The following is a 23,584-nucleotide window of genomic DNA, read 5'->3' as shown; positions in this document are numbered from 1 at the left end:
AGTAAGGATTGGATGGAGGCTGTGCTGTTTACTCATAATCAAACTTTTACAGAAATAAACACACAGTCAGTGCTGGAAATAAATGGAGATTTTATCATTGTGGATCCTTTGTTCATTCAGGGGTGTAAGGAAGTAGATCCAGGACTGGCATTCTTCTGAACAATGCTGGATTCTGTAATAAAGAATTTTTGAAAAATGTTTCACAGCATTATTTGTTACCTTTCAACAAATGCCCTTCCTTAAACCATTCTTTTGTCATTCTGGGATATGAGTAACCCTGGATATTCAAGTAGTACCTGCTGGTAGAATCAGGTACTAACATATTCTTGAACATTGCTCTCCTGGGGACTTTGGAACTCAGGTTCAAGATCAACTGCAGTAGCAACAGCAGCAACCCTCTAGAAAATCAAGGGTGATCTTTTAAAAACTGGTAGCTTTTTAAGGCAAAGAGGTAAAATTTTCAATTATAATTCACGTTATTATAAGCACACCTGTAATCCCCCACAGAACTGTGGGACAGTGCCAATGGACAAAGCATATCCCAGTTACATAGTATGAAATTTCTATATGCTAAGATAAAAGGTTATTGATTGTCACAAACCAATTAGTAGCATAACTTGGGAAGCTCTGAGGTATGAATTCTCAGTCTTATATGTAATAGTATAGTAAAAACAAGCATTAAAAAGTATAAACGATAAACATTAATAATGTATATTGATTAGATTTTTCAGCATAACCAAAAAGATATTAAAGGATATATATTTTAAAATATATGATTAGTCTAAGGAACTTTATTCATGAAACAAACGTATTTACTTATATTCAGCATATTGAAAGTGAATCTTACATAATGGTTAAAGTGCTGATAATCATTGATTAATAAGTTTTTTATGTTATGAAAACTGCAAATTTTAAGGAAACTAAAGTGACAGTAAAATGAATTGCTGAAGTGTTGCTGCATTAAGGTCATCAGAAATTAATGAATTAATGGAGATCAAATTCCATTATTATGACCATCAACTCAAGAATTGTTTTGAGGTTATTACCAGGCACGTATATTGCATTGAATGATAGGAGACACATACATGGGATACAGACCTTTCAGAGAAGATCATGCCACCTACATGGCTAATCCATTGATCTTTTTGGTAAAAGGAGCATCATGAATACTTTGTATTTTAGAACCAAGATAAATTTCCCCTCCCCCCACCCCCACAATTCATCGTCAATTTGCCTGGTATTTCCTATTAAGGAGAAGAGGAAATTCCTTTCTGACCTTGCAAATGATCATTTTCTTTGTTGAAGCATGAGATTTGATTGCCCTTGCAATCTGGGCTCACACTTACTGCCTGCATTGTGAATAACAGTTCCTTTCTCAATCATAGTGTTTGACTCTATGACCTGCCACAGAAATGAATTCCAGACACAGACGGTGCATTGGAAAATGGAGATGAGAGTTCTTTGATACTAGATGTTCGAAGTATTGAGCTAGGAGCATCCTGCTCTGAATTCTCTATAAATGCAAATCTAGCTGGATCACAGAGGAGGTATCCAAATAGTTTTGGGAAGCATTTGCCCTGTGAAATTGTACTTGAAGATCCCAGATTGGATACCAGTGTAGTTTTTTTGTCCCTACCTGAATTAGAGGAAATGGAGACTATTTTGCCTATAAGTCTGGCTGGAGGAGAGCAAGCCATTTTGGTATATTACTAATTCAGACTTGACTTCAGAATATGCGATACTGATGTAATCAGGGTAAAATTTGACCTTTGCTTCATTAACTATTTGATAATAAAAAATATTTCTATGGTGCTTTGTAGTTTATGATGTGATTTTTCTGGATTAAAGTTATCTCATTTGATTTTCTTAACAGTCCTCCAGGTAGGGAAGGATTATTGTTATTTGTACAAATCCCCAATAATTATGAGAATAACATTAGGAGGGACTACATGTAATACTCAGAAAAGCAACAGTTTTGAAGCATTCTCAGATACTTATGTGAAGGGCTTATTTGCATGTAAACAGAGTGCTCATTATCAATCAAACTTACCAGCTCTTTTAAGCATCCAAAGGAGTTTTACCACAATTTGAACAAAAAGACATTGTTCAATATTGGCCTTCTGTGCATGGCTTGGGGGCTTCCCAGGTTGCTCAGTGGGTAAAGAATCTGCCTGACATGCAGGAGACATGAGTTCAATCCCTGGGTTGGGAAGATCACTTGGAAGAGGGCATGGCAATCCACTCTAGTATCCTTGCCTGGAGAATCCTATGGACAGAGGAGCCTGGTGAGCTACAGCACATGGGTCTCAAATAGTTAGACACAACTAAAGCGACTTAGCACACACGCACACACGCTTGGCTTATTTCACTTGGCAAAGTGTTTTCAAGGTTTCTCCATATCAAAATATGTATCAGATTTCCCTCCTTTATGGCTGAGTGATATTCTACAACCTGTGATCCCACCTTTTGTTTATTGATTCTTCTGTCAATGCACATTTAGGTTGCTTCCACCTTTTGGCTATTGTGGTTATGGATACTTTTAATTGAAGAATTTTATTATTTAAAACACCATTGACTACTCCCAGTAGGTAAACTTACTTTTATAAGGTGATTTAAAATGTGGATATGATTGCTTCCATAATTGTTCTTATTATCATCCCTTTGACATACTAAAAAGTATTTTGCTGGCAGATATTTATTGCCTTAACTTGAAGGTCCTATAATTTACTGAGCACATATGAGTACTATACCTTAGATACTGAAAAGACAGACATGGATAGAGGACATAAATGTGGAGATGCGTGTGTGCTAAGTCCCTTCAATTGACTCTTTGTGATCCTATGGCCTGTAGTCTGCCAAGCTTCTCTGTCCATGGGACTCTCCAGGCAAGAATACTAGAGTGAGTTTCCATGCCCTCCTCCAGGGTTATCTTCCCAACCCGTGGTTGGAAGCTGCATCTCCTGCATTGGCAGGCAGGTTCTTCACTGCTGGTGCCACCTGGGAAGCCCAGATATAGAGATAGTCATGGCCAGATTTAGTATGCAGGTTTGACTTGTTTGACCTGCACAGTATGTATGAATTAAAAAAAATAAATAGTTTCAGATATCTGGAAATCAGGAGATTGTTACATTTTAATGTAAAATTAGATTTTGTTTTCTCAGAAAATCTGGAACATCTGACAATATCCTAAACCCCTTTTCCACATGACAACATTTTGTGGGGCTGACTGGCAGTTGCCACCTTCAGACAGAATTCATACTCTTCAGTTGAACATAAATTCTATATGATCTGATTTTCTCGTTTTTACTTTTCTAGCCCCCAACAGACCTGTTCTCTGGAGCTGTGCTGTATTTAACACATGACTCGTCCAAATTGAGACATGCTGTTTGTATGAAAATCACACTGGATTTCAAATAGTTGGCATGAAATAAGAGGGCAAAATATTTCATTAATAATTTTTGTATTGATTATATGTTTAAATGGTAATATTTTGGTTCAATAAATTAGTAAAATAAGTTTAACCTGTTCTTTTTACCTTTTAAAAAATATGGCTACTAGACAAGTTAAGATTGCATGTGTGTCTCACATTAGATTTCTGTTTAATAGTACTACTCTTGTTGGTCATGTCCTAGTACAGGGGTTGCTAAGCAATAGCCCATGAGCCAAATCTGACTAGTTGCCTGTTTTGGTATGATCCACATGTTAAGAATGATTTTCACAGCTGATTATTTACATTTTTTTTTTTTATTATAGGGAACATTTAGTTTTAAACCTCAATTAATTAAAATATTGTTCCTCTCAAAAGAATTTAATTTTTCTCATTAGTCAACCAGTAGTTCAAAACACTATACTCAGTTATTCTTATCATTATTATTGTATTTTGAATTTCATCAAAAGCTTATGAAAATTGTTTTTTCTCTTGTTATTCAAGTTCCTATATTTTATCCTTAATGTTCCTTCTTTGTGTGCAAAGCCTAAAATATTTACTATCTGTCTTTTCACAGAAAAAGTTTACTGACTGTTGGTCCAATAGGAAGCTGATGCAGGCAGCTTTCTGAGGAAGTTAAAGATAGTGGAAATGCTTTGGATTGTGATAGGCAAGGGTTCCAATCCTATTCATTGATCTAATCTCTGAGTCTTTGTTTTCTTACCTATAAAATGGCAATAATGATTCCTTTCTGAATTATTTCATAATTAATAAGATTCTGTGAATATAGGTAAGATACTGTACAAGATGTTTTGTGGGCTAGGTAACTCTAGCACTTCCTCTGCCTAGAATGCTCTTCCTTGTCATACCTGACTTGGTGCCTTCTTGCCCATCTTTAGCTCAGATCATTTCTAGTTCAGAGAGGCATTTCTTGCTCTAGCCTCGAGCTTAGGTTAGTTCTCCCCAGAAATCCTGCCTTTTTTTTTTTTAATGCTTATCATATTTACTGCTATTTGTCCCACATCTGTCTGCCATCTAAGAATTTAATATCTAGAAGGAAAGTGTCCTGTTAACCACTATTTTATAGTACTAACACAAAATGAGTATCGAATAAATTTCTTTGAGTGATGTTGATGCAAAATACTGTACAAATGACACACACACACACAAACTAGAAGAATTCAGAGGGAGATTTGTTTTTTCCACAGAGATTTCAGTTTGTGTCTAGAAATTTGGGTCATGTTTTAGCACTTACAGTTTAAATATATCTATACTTTATTCATTCCTTCTGCAGACTTGTATTTTCTCATTCATCTTTTTTAAAGAAATATAGGTAAAACACTAAACACAATGTCTGGCACACAGTAAGGCCTCAACAAATTCTCTTTTCTCTAATTGTGGATGATGATGGTAAATCAGAATACTGAACATAAAATAACCAAAGTATCTATGTACTAGATAAAATTGAGAGATCAAAAATTTTGGAGAACAGAAGGAAATCCACTTTAAACAAATTGCAACACCCAAATTCAAACCACTCTTGGCAACAAAAGTCAACTTTATTTTTTTAATGAACAGGATTTGAAGTAAAGGACAGTAAAAACTTAGAATCCAAATCAAGTTCTGAAAACTGAAACTAAATTTTGTAATGTCCTGAGTTTATACACTCAGTTCAGTTTAGTCGCTCAGTCGTGTCCGACTCTTTGTGACCCCATGGACTGCAGCATGCCAGGCCTCCCTGTCCATCGCCAACTCCTGGAGTTTACTCAAACTCATGTCCATTGAGTCAGTGATGCCATCCAACCATCTCATCCTCCCACTTCAATCTTTCCCAGCATATGGGTCTTTTTCAATGAGTCAGTTCTTCACATCAGGTGGCCAAAGTATTGGAGTTTCAGCTTCAGCATCAGTCCTTCCAATGAATATTCAGGACTGATTTCCTTTAGGATGGACTGGTTGGATCTCCTTGCAGTCCAAGAGACTCTCAAGAGTCTCCTCAAACACCACAGTTCAAAAGCATCAATTCTTCAGCACACACTAGTTACAAATTTATACAATGAATGTCTGTGTGCCAAAATATTTCTTGTCAGAATGACAACTGGCAGTTGTGACTCCCATCCCTTCAAATACAAGGCTTAACAGCTGGGAAGCAAAAGCCCACAGTAGGATTCATGTTAGGCTTTTCTAATAGGAATGGACGCTAAGGCTCTAGAGATGACAGAGCTGATAATCAAAGGCAGCCCAGGGTTTCCTGTTACAACCTTACCTAACCTTGAAATGAAGGTCACCCAATACATAATTTTAAAAGGCCAGATTTGGTTGATCAGATCCACAAGATGGAGTCATTATCCTTCTTACCAAGCTTTAGGGATTTCTGGAATTTCATTTGAGAATTCTATGTATTCCATTCCCAGGTCTTCAACTCTGTTCAGTTTAACCAGTATTTGTCAAGTATCTACTATGTGCCAGGCACTAAAGAAATAGAGTTGAATATACAGTCAGAGTCTGTTTTAGAGGAGCTCAGAGTCTGGTGGCAATGGCACCCCACTCCAGTACTCTTGCCTGGAAAATCCCATGAATGGAGGAGCCTGGTGGGCTGCAGTCCATGAGGTTACTAAGAGTTGGACATGACTGAGTGACTTCACTTTCACGCATTGGAGAAGGAAATGGCAACCCACTCCAGTGTTCTTGCCTGGAGAATCCCAGGGACAGGGAAGCCTGGTGGGCTGCCGTCTCTGGGGTCGCACAGAGTCGGACATGACTGAAGTGACTTAGCAGCAGCAGCAGCAGCAGAGTCTGGTGGAAGAGAACAGTGTGCAAGAGACACCAATTCACTGCATGTATGCTGTAAGAGCACCCTGCACATTTACTGTACAGCATCAAAGATGGGCTCCATGCCCAGGACTGAGAACCAATCAGGGCAGTCTTCCTGATGGAGTTAAACCAGAATAGAGTCAGAGTGTGTGAGTGTGTGCATGTGTGTGTCTGTAAGGAAGGTAGTGGAGGTACAAACTAGAGTTAAGGCCATCTGTCTTTATCCTTGTATCTTTCTTGCGTCCTGTGCTCAGTTGTGTCCAACTCTTTGCGACCCCGTGGACTATAACCTGCCAGGCTCCTCTGTCCACGGAATTTTCTGGGCAGGAATACTGGAGTGGGTTGCCATTCCTCCTTCAGGGGATCTTCCTGACCCAGTGATTGAACCCACATCTCCTGCATCTCTTGCATTGACAAGCGGATTCTTTACCACTGCTCCACCTGGGAAGCCCAGAGTGGAAAGTTAGTAAATAGCTAATCATACAAATGTATGAGTTGGTGTGCTAGAGTTATGAACAGACTGCTCTGGCAACACAAAGGGAATGACAGATTGCCTCAGGAAAAGCCACCCGAAGAAAGGTTAGAGAAGACTGTATTAAGCAGAGAAGAGAATTCCCCAAATGGTACGAGTTCACTTGTTATCTCAGACTAATTACTTTATCCTCAAGCATGTCCTGGTTTGAACAGTAAATTACATGGTCACACCATATAGAACAGCAGTGTAGTGGAGACTTCTTGCTTCCAGCAAAATCATCCTCTCTTTTTGAAACTTGGTGGCACTATCTCCCAGCCTGACTTGCTGTTGGAGGTGGCCCTGTGACTAAGTTCTCTTCAGTGGAATGGGAACAAAAGTGATGTGTTCCCAGCAGCAGAAGAACTGAAGAAGAATGAAAATTAAAAGTTAATGTGCTGCTTTCCCTATCACAAACTTCTCATGTCACAAAACTGATTTGCACTGTGATAAAGGAGAGCTTGAAATCATGTGTGACACTGAAATTTTGAATAAGGATGAAATTTTAAAAGAGACACAAACGTAGAGAACAGACTTTTGGACTCTGTGGGAGAAGGTGAGGGTGGGATGATTTGAGAGAATAGCATTGAAACATGTGTATTACCATATGTGAAATAGATTGCCAGTCCAGGTTCAATGCATGCGACAGGGTGCTCAGGGCCGGTGCACTGGGATGACCCTGAGGGATGGGATGGGGAGGGGTGTGGGAGGGGGGTTTGGGATCGGGGACACATGTATACCCATGCCTTATTTATGTCAATGTATGGCAAAAACCACTACAATATTTTAAAGTAATTAGCCTCCAATTAAAATAAATTAATTTACAAAAAAATTTTTAATACCTGTAAGTACTAGGTAGTGATAGATCTGCTTAAGATGTTTTATAATGGACATTTGATGGCACTGCCATGCAATGAAAAGCAAGTTGCCAGATAATATGGAGGTAATACCATTTCTGTAAACATAAAATCCATATATTTTACATATACTTATATTTCTATATATGTGCATAGGAAAAGATCCAAACTATTAAATACAGACGGTTAACAGTACCTCTGAGTACTCTTTAGTCGCACTAATCAATATATTAGAATGCATTAATAGAAATTTTCAGAATGAAAAGTAACATTGAGTGTTAATTTTGATAATCCTAGAGATGAAGGGAATGTTAGATAAGGAATTATACACAAGTTACTTTAATATGTTTGATGATAGCTGCTATTAGTCAGTGAATCTTAATTTAGTTTTTTTGTACATACCTGAAATAAAAGTCTCCTGAGGTTTCCAAATGTAATTTATTTTCTTATTAATGTCATCTAATGTCAATTTATATAAATAGAATTCTGATTTTTAACTCTGAGCTTTCATAATTAAATGCTCTAGTTTGAAGAAAAATTTGCCCATCTGTCTGTTACTATCTAGCTGTTTCTTCCATTTTAAAATCATATCTTCTGATGTATCCAAGATGTAATTAAAATCCATGGACGGCAGAGTCAGACATGCCTGGATTTGAATCTCAGTTCTTTAATTTTTTTTTTTTTACTTTGTGTTATAAGCAAGTTACTTTATCTCTTTAAGCAAAAATTACAGGACTTCATAAAGCTCTTTTGAGGATTAAATGCCACAGTGCATCCCCAGTGCCCAGAATGACAGAGTAGACAATGAGAATCCCACCCATATCTCTACCCAGTCTTTGCTCTCATCTCAGTTCACTTTTAAGAAGCAGTAAATGTAGTTTAATGCAGTTACTAAATAAGAATTCATAAACCTTCCATTGCCCTGCATTAATTAACACTACCCAGCCTCTCAAAAAAGTTTTAGCAGGCAATTGGTAATTTGAAAGCAAAGGTGTAAGTAGTATTTTATTTCTTTTGTCTCTTGTAAATTTCTTGCTTCTGAATTATATTTTATCTTGTCAAGATTGAAATAAAATGAGGGAAAAGATAATTATGTTGGGACAAATGTGAACAGAGGACAGATTTTAAAAATTAGTAGTAACTCATACATATTGGTAGTAACAGGAAAATAAAGCAATATTTAAAACAACCTGTTTTTTAATTATAAGATTTATCATCCTTATGTATTAATATTTCAGAAAATTTAGTTTGTAGATATAAGGTGATGTAAATTTAAAAAAGAGCTACAGCACCCACAGTCTCACCTTTTGAGTAGCTATTCTCAATATTTTAGTGCATATACTTCTCATATGCTGATACATATTTAAAATCTTGTTTACTTTTTGAGACCACATTTTTTCAGTTACTATGTTGTTAACATTTCCTGTTATTCAGTATTCCATAACATTATTTTAAATGGATGATGATATTCTAGTCAAAAGCTTTATTTTACTAATATTCTTAATTTTGAACATTTATGTGTGTAGTATTTTTACTATTGCAAAGCAATGTTTTGCCATGATTTTAGTCAATTTTCTGGTGCATATCCATGATTATTTTTTATTGAAAAATTCCTTGAAGTGGAATGTTTAGATAAAAAGTTGTGTACAATTTAAAGATTTGATATACATTGCTAAATTCTCCTCTAGTAAGCTATAACATTTATGCTTTCATTGATAATACTTGAAAGCACCAGTTTCCCTGTATTCATTGTTCCTTGAATTCACTAATCCTTATCAGTAGAAAAATTTTTTTGACTCGTCAGTCAGTAAGTTAAACACATCATCTCATTATTTTAGTTTGAATTATTTTATTAATAGTAATATTTAATTTTTGTGCTTGTTTTATTTGGCCCTTGTATTTCTTTTATGAACTGTGTATTTGTTTCTTTTGCTCTTATTTTCTTTGGTGTTTATTTTTTTTGTAATTAATTTTTTTAGTCTACCTAAAGTGTTTTTTTTTTTTTTTTTTGGCATTTCTTTTCCATGGGGATGGTCTTGATTCCTGTCTCCTGTACAATGTCACGAACCTCCGTCCATAGTTCATCAGGGACTCTATCAGATCTAGTCCCTTAAATCTATTTCTCACTTCCACTGTATAATCATAAGGAATTTGATTTAGATCATACCTGAATGGTCTAGTGGTTTTCCCTACTTTCCTCACAAGCTGGAATCAAGATTGCAGGAAGAAATATCAATAACCTTAGATATGCAGATGACACCACCCTTACCGCAGAAAGTGAAGAGGAACTAAAAAGCCTCTTGATGAAAGTGAAAGAGGAGAGTGAAAAAGTTGGCTTAAAGCTCGACATTCAGAAAACTAAGATCATGATGTCTGGTCCCATCACGTTGTGGGAAATAGATGGGGAAACAACGGAAACAGTGGCAGACTTTATTTTTTTGGGCTCCAAAATCACTGCAGATGGTGATTGCAGCCGTGAAATTCAAAGACGCTTACTCCTTGGAAGAAAAGTTATGACCAACCTAGATTGCATATTGAAAAGCAGAGATATGACTTTGCCAACAAAGGTCCGTCTAGTCAAGGCTATGGTTTTTCCAATGATCATGTATGGATGTGAGAGTTGGACTGTGAAGAAAGCTGAGTGCTGAAGAATTGATGCTTTTGAACTGTGGTATTGGAGAAGACTCTTGAGAGTCCCTTGGACTGCAAGGAGATCCAACCAGTCCATTCTAAAGGAGATCAGTCCTGGGATTTCTTTGGAAGGAATGATGCTGAAGCTGAAACTCCAATACTTTGGCCACCTCATGCGAAGAGTTGACTCATTGGAAAAGACCCTGATCCTGGGAGGGATTGTGGGCAGGAGGAGAAGGGGACAACAGAGGATGAGATGGCTGGCTGGCATCACCGACTCAATGGACATGAGTTTGGGTGAACTCTGGGAGTTGGTCATGGACAGGGAGGCCTAGCATGCTGCAATTCATGGGGTCGCAAAGAGTCGGACACGACTGAGCAACTGAACTGAACTGAAAGTGTTCTTCAAAAGGAGAAGGGAGCAGCAGAGGATGAGATGGTTAGATAGCATCACAGACTCAAGGGACATGAGTTTGGGCAAACTCTGGGAGAGATGTATTTCAGAATTTGTTATGTTTTGGATTTTAGAAAAGTAATGTAGTACATAGACCATATATCATATAACAACTGTAGCACAATCTGAAACAGTTCCCTGTAATAAAGTACTTCAGTATTTTCACAGTAAAACAGTCACACTAAGTGATATAAGTAAAGTCTATAAATTAGTACTTACTAGGTTTTGTTGCCTGATAAGTTCTAAAACAACATTCAATTTTCATAAATTCGGAATTGTGCCTAAGACACATTAAACTTGTATCATATTTAGCATGTAATAAAGCCTTAAGTATGTAAGTTGTGTCTATTTTAGCCTGATAATTAGTTCCATTATCTGTCTTTGCTTCACAATGTGATATACTGCTTTAGTGATTTTTGTTTTAATATTAGTTTTACTGTCTTCCTTTTAACCCCAAAATTTCTTGGTCATATGTTTTAGGTATATTATAGAATTTTTTCCTCAGTAAGACAAATTACATGGAGAGTTACAGATTAACTTGGTGGAAGCATAGCAGACAGGGTTGAGCTGTGTTGACTGTGGACAGGGCTGTGCTTCCTGTGTCGGGGTACTGAGTCACTTTTGTATTCACTCTTGAATAAATGTTTAGTGGTCCATCTTCAACTTTCAAGACCAACTTGAAAATTGCTGGTCTCGACACATTTCTGAAAGTATATCTGGCTGGACCCCTGTGGTGCTCTCATGGTTATTAATACTGTCTACAGTATTAGCATCTTAGAGCCTCCCAGCAGCCATGCTACAAAGAAACCCATTAATTGTGATTTAACCTAGTGTTAAAGAAAATCATTTGACTACAAAATCCGTATATCACAATATCCAGCACATAGTTTAGGAAATGAGTTGTCTGATGAAAAGTAAAAGTACTTAGAATTTGAGGATTTTCATTCATCACTAATCCGTCACAGGTGTTTACTGAATGTCTGCTATCTTGCTGTTATGGTTTTGTTTACTGGAGGATATAAAAGAATTGTAAGACATGGTACCTTACCTCAGGAACAAACGCAATGAAAACAACCAGGGAAGTGCTGACTGTGGAGCTGCAATTCTCAATGGACTGTTAGCCCTCTGAGGGTACAGAGGCATCGAATTGATGTTTGTATTACTGGAACCAGTACAGTGCATTGTTTACAGTAGCGCTGCCATTCAGTAAATATATTAGACAGAAGAATGAAAGGAGGGAGAGAGGAGGTGGCACTGTCTTTAGGACATGGCAGTGTATTTTGGCTCATACATGCGTATGAGATGAGGACAAAGCCAGAGTGAGCTTCACAAATGCGATTGAACCAAAGCTGGGTGAACAAGGATTAATGGGGACATTTCCCTCATCACTGTGGGAAGTAATGATTGAAAATAGGCTTATTGCACACGTAAGGCATATCACAGAGGATGATATGGCTGAAGACGAGATGGTTAGACAGCATCACTGACTCAGTGGGCATGAACTTGAGCAAACTTGGGGAGATAGTGGAGAACACAGAAGCCTGGCAGGCTGCAGTACATAGAGGCTCAAAGAGTCAGATACGACTTAGCAACTGAGCAACAAGGCATATCATGCCCAGCCTAACCCATGTTCAGATGCTCTTTCATACTGATAGAGGCCCACCTCTCTTACCCTGTTTGGGCCCCAGAATCCTAACTATGGTTCTCAAGGAGTTCTCTGATTCAGATAGCTACTTTAGTGGGTGAGAGAAAATGTGGCTCATTATTTCATGTAAAAACCGAAAAGCATTCTAGTGTGGAAAACGACGCAGGGCTGGTCTAATTAAGCAGCCTGCCACATGTTTCTCAGCTGAACTCTGTTCCTTAGCTCAGTCGATAGACTGACTCTCTTACACGTGTGTACACGCTTTGTGTGCAAAATAACTGAATGACTGAGGTATTTTCTGACACGTATCACTTTCTTCCTGAGCTCTTGCCCACCGAATCTGGGGGAAAAATAACTGTCCAGTTCTGTTCAAAGTCTGAGCAGATCATTTAAATAGTTATTTTAGATCATTATTTCTGTCAAATAGACTCTCCTGTGTTCTCTTGGTTTCCTTTAGGTAGTATATGGAAGAAGAGCTGTGGCTTTCATATCCTGAGGCACTGGGAGAAGGGGCCCCTGGCCTCATGCTGGCCCATTGAAGTCACTGGTTAGCACGGCAGCTGCCTGCCATGGTCTTGTCCCTTGTCCACCTGGTTGCTCTTCTGCCTTCAGTGTGTGAACTTAGTCTCTTCTCTTGACTTGGGCACTTTCTCTGGTGGTGCTTCCTGGCTGATACAATCTAAACCTGACTTCCTGTGATATTAGAGATGGCCCCCAAAGGTCTGACTGAGACACCGATCTGGCCCTGGCTCGAGTGGTTTGTGGGGCCGCTCTCACTACAGCCACTCTCCTCACCACGCTGATAGCCTGTGGCGGACTTCACTGAGCCGCTTCCACGTCACAGGACACAGAAACCAAAGGTGGTTCCAGAAAGCTAAACCCAAGCCACACCCTAAAAAAGGAGAACTTAGGACCTAATCCTTCTGGCTACTTTCCTGCTTCTCTCTCTGAGACATCTTCCAGTTTTTCCTCTAGGACAGAAGGAAGTAGGCTTCTATTTTGTTCTTACATTATATCTTATTTCTGATTCCAGCAAAGGCTTAATAACAGTTAGTCATTACTCGTAATCTACAAGAGAGAATTTATAGGTTGAGTCATCTAAATTTAGCTGTTTATATGGTTAATTTGGGGGTGGAGGGTAAAGAGTTTTCTTGAGAGGCTCATCTTTCAAGGCAACAGTCTTTTTTTTTTTTAAAGGCTTGTATGCAGGAGTATTGCTTTGTTGCACATTTCTGTTGTACATGACAAAAGCAATGTTATGTGACAAATCCTAGGGATGCCTGGAATAGTTTGGGCAGTCAAGTTCTTGGGAAGGCCTAAATGAAAAGGATATTTTTTAAACCATTACTCTAGTTACATTACCCATTATAATACCTGAAGGACAGATTATGAAGACTTTGGAGTGAGATAATTTTAGTTACTAGGGATAGAGACTCATTCAGCTGGTCTAAAGTAATGGGGCGTTTATTGTGAGGATATATATGACATATCTGTTAGAGTTTATTGGTTATAGTCAGTGGGGTCTGGCTTAGGCTAACTAGGCAAAGGAAGAATTTAATGGGGTGACAGGTGGTAGCAAGTGGGATTCAAGGAAGGACCGAAGAAAGGGGCTGTAGAAAGAACTGAAACAACTCCAGACATCTGGATTTAAGGAACAAACTCTTGAACGTGCTATTAATGGGACAGATTCTCTCCAGCTGTTTACATCTCTGTGTGATTTCCCTCATGACTCTGTATCTCTGAAGAGAGAGTATGATTGGTCAAGGGGTCTACCCCTTGGCCAAAGTAGCACAGTCCCTCCAAAACTGCACAGAATAGTGGAAAAAATGGAGAATCAGTCTGAGAGGGCAAGCTGAGTTGAATTTAGGCAAGTGGCTTTCCTAAGGGCTTCTGTGATAGCTCAGTTGGTAAAGAATCTGCCTGCAAAGAAGGGAGACCCCGGTTCAGTTCCTGGGTTTCCTAATTAGGCTTTCCAAATTGTGACAGAATGTCTAGCAGAAAGTTTATAATCTGGCTACTAAGTCAGCACTAACTCAGCATCACTTTCCCCACAGAATGTGGAAGAGCTAAAATTGTTTTATGATTACTTAAAAAAAAAAAAAGACAGGGAAGGAAGGAGATTTTTAAAGAGGTTTGTTTCTTTAATTAAGTGTTAAATATATTTAAGGTAAGCACAGAGACTTCTCTTTTATATCCCTTTAGACAAACTATAAATATTTAAAAAATATTTCTGTTTTAAAATAGTTGTAAAGTATTTGCTGGTTTTTAAATATTATGAAAATTTATTTCATAAATTATCTTTTAAACTGACTTCAAGAAGCTGCAGACTCTGGTAAAGGTAGCTTTTTTTTTTTCCTCAAAGAATTGGCAAGGATGGGAGAGGAATCCCTGGCTTTGGAAGGCCTGGACTGTATAAACCATCTTGACTGTCAAATGTCTCAGAACTAATAATATATGGCAGAGCAAGATTTCACAACCAGTTTTGAATTAGAAGTGCTACTCTTCCCCAAGTCTAAAAGTGGCACTTTCAAATTTTTTTTGTAGAAGGGATTTAAGTGGGATAACTGGGTTAGAAGTGGGGGCTAGGTCAGGACTTTAAGGGAATCTCTTAAGACTGGAACTAAGTATATATATAAGTATATAGCTTGTGAGGATGGGGCTGAACCAAGGCAAAGCTAAGCACTAAGTCCTTAATTATGCCCTCACTATAGGACCAGCACCTACTTTATAGTTAAATTCAGAAATATATTAGGTATGGGTTGCACTAACCATTGGAGAAGGCAATGGCACCCCACTCCAGTACTCTTGCCTGGAAAATCCCATGGACGGAGGAGCCCGGTAGGCTGCAGTCCATGGGGTCGATAAGAGTCAGACACGACTGAGTGACTTCACTTTGACTTTTCACTTTGACGCATTGGAGAAGGAAATGGCAACCCACTCTAGTATTCTTGCCTAGAGAATCCCAGGGACGGGGGAGCCTGGTGGGCTGCCATCTATGGGGTCACACAGAGTCGGACATGACTGAAGCGACTTAGCAGCAGCAGCAGCAGCAGCAGCAGCACTAACCATCTAGTCCCTGTTGTCATTCCTTCCAGTCAGACCACTGCCAAGTCCAGCTCACTTGGATCAGCTCTGCCCTGTCCCTCCGCTTATGCTTTTAAGGCTCGGCCTTCTCTCTTCCCCCTTTCAAAGTCATGTCAAACCAATCAGTAATCATATTTAGAACAAATTTTGTCATGTAATTAATTACTAGTTAGTAATTAATTAATATGAATTAATAATACTGCCCTATATTATCACTTCTTTACCTAGTTAGACACTACCCATCATTTGTGGCTTTCTGTTTTCTCCAACCACTCCATCCTCCAATAATATTTTTGTCTTTTATATTTATAGATTTATTGTTTGTACCTTCCATTGTATACTGTTTCTCACTTTCTATGTTTTATCTCAACCTTGTTACACTTTGCTTATTTGTACCTAGATAAATGTCTAGTACAGCGTGTGAGAGTATGTCATATGATTTAATGTTGTGATTTTCCAAATTGGTGAAGTGATTTGGAATCAACTGGATTCAGTTCTAGGTTCCAACTATCTCCTTGCCTACAACTCCAACTTTATTTAATTAAGAGCTAAGCTTTTGTTTAAAGATTTCAGAGACTACCCCTCCTTGCCCCACCATAAGGATCATTTATTAAATAGACCAGGTGTATTTTTCATTTGCCTGGCCTAATTATAAGTCTTCAATCCTGGTTCTGGTGCTTCTTCACAGTCCCTAGCTTGATTTTGAATAAACCGATTTTTAATAAACATTAAGATGAAATAAATAGTATAATATTTATATCTTATGAATTTTTAGATTTACTTCAACTCTAAAGGATATTTAAATTCATTTTAAGTCAAAAATAATTCAGATTTCTCTAACATTATAAGTGTTAAGCACATAGAATCATTTCTTAAAGAAATTAACACAGAAACTTAAAGACCCCCATGAGTGTTCCATGAATTACCTTTCATATTTATGGCAGGAACAGATAGCATTTATTTGACATATTGACTTGTTTACCAATTTCATTTTGTACATCTGAACTTTTCAAACCATTGCTTATACTTTGGTTTCATCTTTGTTGGCATGTAGTGAACCAAAAATAGCAGCCTGGTCCAATTTAAAATGATTCAGGCTCATTATTGTTCAATTACTTTACCAATTTTTTTGTGTGTGGCCACTCTTTATCAGTTACATTAATGCATTTCTAGATACAAATTATTTAGGTTGACAGAATTCAGAGTTTTTCCTGGACATACATGATACCAAATAGTGGCTTCCCCCACCCTCCTAGCAGCCACCTTCTGTTCCCATACATAAATGGCAGCCAGCAATGGCTGGAAACAAAGGACTCTCTCCCAGTCTCTGAATACAGTGACATTCATTCTGAGAGAAGCAGGGGCAGCTTTTTGAAAGCCGACTTCTTCAGTTCAACAATAACACACAATGAGTTATTGACTTGTTTATATACGGAGCTCTTTTCAGTAACTAACTCTGACTCCCACAGTCTGGACAAATGATTGATTTTGTGGTTAGAAAAAGAGAAAGCTCTCGCGCTAAACTCTGTAGTGCAAACTACTTCTTCCCCATTTGTTCCCTAACTGAATAGGACCTTATTAAAATGCACTTTCCAAAAAAATACCTGCAGCTGGTCTTTATAACCATGTTTTGTATATATAAATAAGTAATTTGTCCCAGTCTTTTGTATATTAACAGACCATTGGAAAACTTGTCAATATATATGAAGGCTGATTGTCCTGTTTTTTATGCTAAACTGTATTGCCTATTGATCTGCATATAAAATATGGATCAAATAATTTATTAATATATCAGTATTTACTGGTCAAAAATAGATTTTTTTAGATTTGGTTTTCTTCTTGGGTTATGTTGTTTTATTAAGAGCGTTGTACTCAACATATATCACATGCTTCACATTAAAATTGTAAGCTGTTCTTCTGCAGAAATAGTGAAATAGTGAAAACTGCATCAGAACTACAGTCCAAGCACTGATAGGTTGGCTGGATAAATAGGCTCTTCTCTCTTTGGCTAACACCTATGTGGAATGTCAATATGAATTACATAGAACGTACCAGGTTGTTTGATTACCGTACCATTTATAAAGACATTAATACTCAGACTATGGAGTTTACTTTAGAGTAATTTTTTCCTATAAAATAGATTTTATTGTATCTATCATGTTAAATTTTTACACAGTCTTATATTTTCATAAATACACTTTAAAATATTTTGCTTCTGTATGTGTGCTGAGTCATGTGACCCAAGGATTGTAGCCCTCAGGCTCCTCTGGCCATGGAGTTTTCCAGAAAAGAATACTGGAGTGGGTTGCCACTTCCTCCTCCAGGAGATCTTCTGGACTCAGGGATGAAACCCAGGTCTTTTGCATTTCCTGCATTGGCAGACAGATTCTTTACTACTGAGCCACCTGGGTTGGGGAAGTTAAAAGAAAATAGCACATGGTTTACAGTAAAGTTATCCACAGCAAAAAAAGAAAATAGAAAAGAGTAGCCATATAATGTTAATGATATGTATATAATGAGATAGCTGCTGTTCTATCTGTATTTCTCCAGCAGAAGGTCTTGAGCCGGTTTTCTTTTCTAGGATGTCCATAGCAGAGCTTTTCTGAGACAGCACATGTTTGAAGAATTCCTCAAAATTAAGAGTACTTTCTATGATGGTCACAATGTGCCATATGTTTTCTATAAAACTATTCATTACTCATCTATGAGCTTTTAAGGCTTTGGAGAAAGTAGAATATCTGCTCCCTTGGCATTAATATAGTCCATGGAATTCTCTAGGCCAGAATACTGGAGTGGGTAGCCTTTCCCTTCTCCAGGAAGTCTTCCCAATCCAAGGATTGAACCTAGGTCTCCTGCATTGCAGGTGGATTCTTTACCAACTGAGCTACCAGGGGAGCCCTAGCATTGATAGTTTTATATAAAACATAGCTTAAAAGGTAACCACCACTAGAAATCACTTCATTGGGATCTGTTGTTTCAGGTGTATTTTTGGATTTCTTTTCTTAATTCATAGACATGGTTTGAGGGGAACTTCCTCCTTTTTAATCTTGTTTCTCTAACCAGATGATTGTCTTGAATCATTTTGTTCACTTCTCTTTGACAGAGCCATCATGTTCTTTGTTTCTTCCATATCTGCTACTATCTTTGACTAGTCCCTTGGCTGTTCTTTTCTGGTTACCATTAATATTGAATGAGCCCACTTTAACCTAGTTTTGGAAAGCCAGTATTTGTTACTTACACTCTTTTAAAATCTTAGTGGCAAACTCTGAGGAAAATGGTGAATTAAACCTTCATATTTAACTTGTTAAGTGTTGATGTGTATACCAAATATTTGTAGGTATTTTCTCACTTTAAAAAAAGACCATGATATACTTAGACAATGGTGACTTAATTTTCCACTCCTCTGTTTGGTAGAGATTTGACTTTTCATAGTTTTATACAAATTGGAGCCATCTTTCCTTTTTTTTTATAATTGAGAGAGATATTGAAAAGTGATCGCCACAATGTCATTAACCTTCCTCACAGTTAATCTTCCTCATAGTTACAGATTTTTTTCCTGTGATGAGAACTTTTGAGATCTATTCTCTTAGCAACTTTCATATGTAATATGCTGTTATTAATTATAGTCCCTATGCTGTATATTACATCCTCATGACTTATTTTATAACTCAAAGTTTGTACCTTTTGACTTCCTTCATCCATTTTGCCCATCCTTCAACCCCCTTCCCACCTCTGGCAACCATCAATGTTCTCTGTATCTATGAGCTTTTTTTTTAAAGATTCCTTATGTAAATGAGATCATTCATTTGCTATTTATCTTTCTCCATCTGACTTATTTGACTTAAGGTAATGCCCTTAAGGTTCATCCTTCCCATTTGTTTTTTATTTTTAATTTGAAGTTTCTACCTCTTTATATGTGAAAATTAGCCTCAGAAATTTGAAGTCCATTGACAGAAAATTATTTCATGTATCTTAGATAAGAACAGCAAAGCATCTAGTTTTGTCTTAATGAAGAAACAGAACGTCCTCCTCCGAAGTGACAGAAGAATCTTACTATTGTTATTGTGTCTGGAATTCGAGGAAGAGATGCTGTTAGAAAATACAGTCTCTTAATTTGACTTTTTACTTTCAGTAATTTTCTCTAGATGATTATATTAAGATATATCTCTTTTAGAATGTCTGGTCTCTTTTCAGAAAAAGCCCCCTGTATGTATCCTTGTATTTTGTTGACAGTTTATTTCTCACTGTCGTACTGGGTTCTCTGTTTGGTACTATGCTTGTGATGCTTTTCAGTAACATTAATAACATTTTCCCCTCAGCTTATGTAGATTAGGATAGTGCTATAAATTGAATGTAAGAATGAGGTGATTTTTTCCAACTGTAGTAGTTTTAGAGGTAAAGAATTCCTACTTTTTAAAGAATTACTTGAAAACAGCTCTAAACGTCACAGCCCTAGGAGACCTCGTTAGAATTGGACTTACTGCTGTGACACCAAGGAGTTCCCTACCTCTGTTTTTGTTTTGTTTTGCTTCCCTTCAAAAAAGATTTGTTCTGATGTTTTTACATTTGGAAATTAATTTCTTAAAAGATGATCTCGGTGACAGTTTACACATATGTGGAAGTTGAGTTTGATATTTGACTTTTTATAATATTACATTTTCTGCATTACTTTAGTACAGGAGAATATATATTCCTTTAGGAGACTGATTCTAAGAACAGTCTCACATGATGGTGTTTTCCCATTTTTATTGAGATATAATTAACGTATAGCCCCTGTGTAAGTTTATAGTGAATAGCATGATGACTTGAACTTCATTCATTGTGAAATGATTACCACAGTAAGTTTAAACATCCATCATTTCATATAGTTTAACATTTTTTTCCTTGTGAGCTCTTAGGACCTACTGTCAACTAACTTTCAAATATACCATGTTGTATCATAACTGAAGTTATCATGAATATCACATGATTTTTTTTTTTAAACTTGTTTTCAGTGGTTCTCAGTCTAGGAAAGGGAATGGCAAACATTGCCTGCTGTCCAAATTCAGTCTATCACTTGTTTGTTTTTTTAAGTTTTATTGGGACATAGCCACACTCATTTATTTATTTATTATATATTTCATGCTACATTCCCTGGTGCTCAGACAGTAAATAATCTGCCTGCAATGTGAGATGGAGAAGGCTATGGCACCCCGCTCCAGTACTCTTGCCTGGAAAATCTACGGATGGAGGAGCCTGGTAGGCTGTAGTCCATGGGGTCGATAAGAGTCAGACACGACTGAGCGACTTCACTTTGACTTTTCACTTTGATGCATTGGAGAAGGAAATGGCAACCCACTCCAGTGTTCTTGCCTGGAGAATCCCAGGGACACAGGAGCCTAATGGCTGCTGTCTATGGGGTCGCACAGAGTCGGACATGACTGAAGGGACTTAGCAGCAGCAGCAGCAATGTGAGAGACCCAAGTTTGATCCCTGGGTTGGGAAGATCCCCTGGAGAAGGAAATGGCAACCCACTACAGTATTCTTGCCTGAAGAATTCCATGGACAGAGGAGCCTGGTGGGCTACAGTTCATGGGGTCACGAAGAGTCAGCATGACTGAGCAACTTTCACTCACTCACTCATTTTGTGCTACATGGGTAGAGTTGAGTAACTGCAAAAGAGACTTGTGTGCTTCCCTCTCCCCGGAACCTAAATATTTCTTATGGAAATGTTTGTCAACTCCTTATCTAGGGTGATCCTCAGGATCACCTAAGGATTCCTTAGGTTTTTCCCTTCTACCAAAACAGAATCTCTGATATACTGAGCTGTGTCACATATCAGTGGAAGAAAAGTTTACAGATTTGATACTATTCTTATAGCATTGACCCCTGCCCCCATTTTATCCCAAATAGAGGAGTGGGTCTTCAGGCAGGGTATAGATTTAAGATTCCTGTTAACTCAAACATGATTTGTTAGGCTTATTATTGAGAAAGCCTATTTAAAACAACAACGCCATTAACAAAACAAAACAAAAAGCATGATCATTAATTCATTCTTAATATTCAGTAAGAAGATAGTCTATGGCATGTCTGTTACTTAAGAACTGTTAAATATTTCAGTTTAGAAGTTTCTGTATTAGGCTGTTGCTTTCTTTCTTCCTGTCATTACCAGTCTGTTGAGTGAATATTATTGTATGAGTTTAGCTTTTTCCTTTTTTTTTTGGAAATAGCATTTTGTTTTGATGGGGATTGTTTATAAAGAATGAGTCACATTCACTTTTTTGTAACAGAAGTCTATAGCAGTACTGTAGAAAATCTTTATCTGGCTTTGTTCATGGAGCAGGTTGGAAATAACTATTAGGTATTTTAAGATACCGCATACTCTTTGTGGTTAAATACTGTAAATCATTCTGAACTGTTCTAGAGTGAATTGACATTTGTTTTTGGTTTATATCCTTGAATTCTTATCCTGACATAACAGCAACCAATTTATTCCCTCCTGGCAATGAAACACTTTACAGGAAATATCAGCCTAATTTTTAAAAATGTTGCTATGTTAATTCTGAAAAATGCTTTTAAAAAGTATTCACCAGTGTCAAATATTTGCTATTTGGAACCTCCTCCGAAATTATATTTTAGTGAGCTTAAAAACAATAAAAGTGGAAGTGCAAAATTCAGTGCTAAATGTTTTAAATATAAAAACATTTTGACTTATTTAATCTAAGTCGAATTAATTTTCACATACATATAAGCCAAATTAATTTGAAATCACCTTCCATGATAATGCTAAATTAGTTGTTTGAATAAATGTTGCTATTAGTTGTCAATATATGCCACTTTTCATGTCATTTGCTTTTTTTTTTTCCTAGTTGAAACTGGCTGTGAATGAACAGAAAGGGAAAGTTACTGAAAAAGTCATTCTTTCAATGACAGTGAAAGAACACCGTCAGGCACAAGCAGAAGTAAGGAACTTAATTTTTAAACTGTACCATAAAACTGCAATAAGTACTAATTGTAAAATTAAGACAAATTTTACTTGGGTTTGGTAGTGAACCAACTATAGTCATCTGATAATAACAATGAAAAAAACTGGTCAAAACTGGAAATTATTTTATTGATATAGGCACCGTGAAAAATAATGATGTTCTTGAAGGAATTAATCATATTATAATTTTCTTATACTACTTATAAATGTTTTCTCATAAATTTCCTAAATTAGGAAATTATTACATGCAACCAGAATCTGGGAATTACAGAATGTGCTAACATAGGAAAAATACTACAATTTTATTGAACTTCAAATAAATAATAAAATCTTATTTTTATTTTCTGACTTTCTAGGAATAGAGTTATCTTTCTGTATTTGAAGAATGTTAGCAATGTTATCTTTTATCTCAAAAAAACTGTAGTTTATAAATGTTAAGGCTAAGTGAGCTAATCATAAGATTCTGTAGGCAATATTGTAATGAACTATTAAAGCGGGGCTTCTTCTCTCCAAAGCTCATGCTGTGAAGTTGACAGCATATTCCATAAATGAAATAATAATACAAAATTGGTGTTAGACAAAAGGGGAAAATGATTTTCATGTAGTTTCCTGGAATGCAAAAGCATTTAATCTTTGTGAGGAAAGATCATGAATTTGCTAATTTCCATGTACTACTGTCAGTAAATAAAATCTATAAGCAACTTAAAGAATAAAGAGAGCATGAATATTTAAAAATTAAACTTTCATGTAATTTTCTTTTGACATTTTGGCAAAGAAATCTATCCAAGCTTTGGGGTTTTAATATTTTCTTATCACTGTAATTGTGTTTCCTTTGCTAGCTGTGTATTTTACAATAGATGAACAGGTGTAACGCATCAAATTTTCCTGAGTGAATTCAACTTTTTAAGTTAGAGACTATATTAATATTTGAGACTTATATATGTACAGTATTAAATATTATATTGTAAACACTGATTGGAAATCTCAGTATAAAATATTTCAAAAAACAAAAACAATTTTATAGATTTAAGTTATAGTTCTGATTCATTTCACTTAATATTAGAAGTGATTACACTTAATTTAACAAGTTAAAAACTAGGTTGTTAGTTATAAATTAAAGAGATATTGTTCTCTGTGTGATTTTTATCACAGAAGAAGAGTTTTATTAAATTTTCACAGTAAATTTAAAATGAATCT

General features: G+C 36.7%; 1 protein-coding gene across 7 annotated transcripts in view; it reads left to right on the top strand.

Moving 5' to 3' along the window:
* The window catches only part of DCDC1 (doublecortin domain containing 1), a 477,553-nt gene that overhangs the window by 183,117 nt on the left and 270,852 nt on the right, over window positions 1-23,584 (top strand). For 6 of the 7 annotated variants that reach the window (XM_070767614.1, XM_070767612.1, XM_070767611.1 and 3 more), the window contains one exon: window positions 22,272-22,364. In XM_070767614.1, the coding sequence (XP_070623715.1) occupies window positions 22,272-22,364 (93 nt within the window). Of the gene's footprint in view, window positions 1-3,315; window positions 3,445-22,271; window positions 22,365-23,584 lie in introns of those variants that run through there. The other variant, XM_070767617.1, reaches the window with a different exon arrangement.

Source organism: Bos indicus, chromosome 15 (genome assembly GCF_029378745.1).
Source record: "Bos indicus isolate NIAB-ARS_2022 breed Sahiwal x Tharparkar chromosome 15, NIAB-ARS_B.indTharparkar_mat_pri_1.0, whole genome shotgun sequence".
In the NCBI taxonomy this organism is placed as follows: domain Eukaryota; kingdom Metazoa; phylum Chordata; class Mammalia; order Artiodactyla; family Bovidae; genus Bos; species Bos indicus.
Note: the sequence above shows the minus strand (reverse complement) of the source record. Positions and strands in the feature narration are given on the sequence as shown.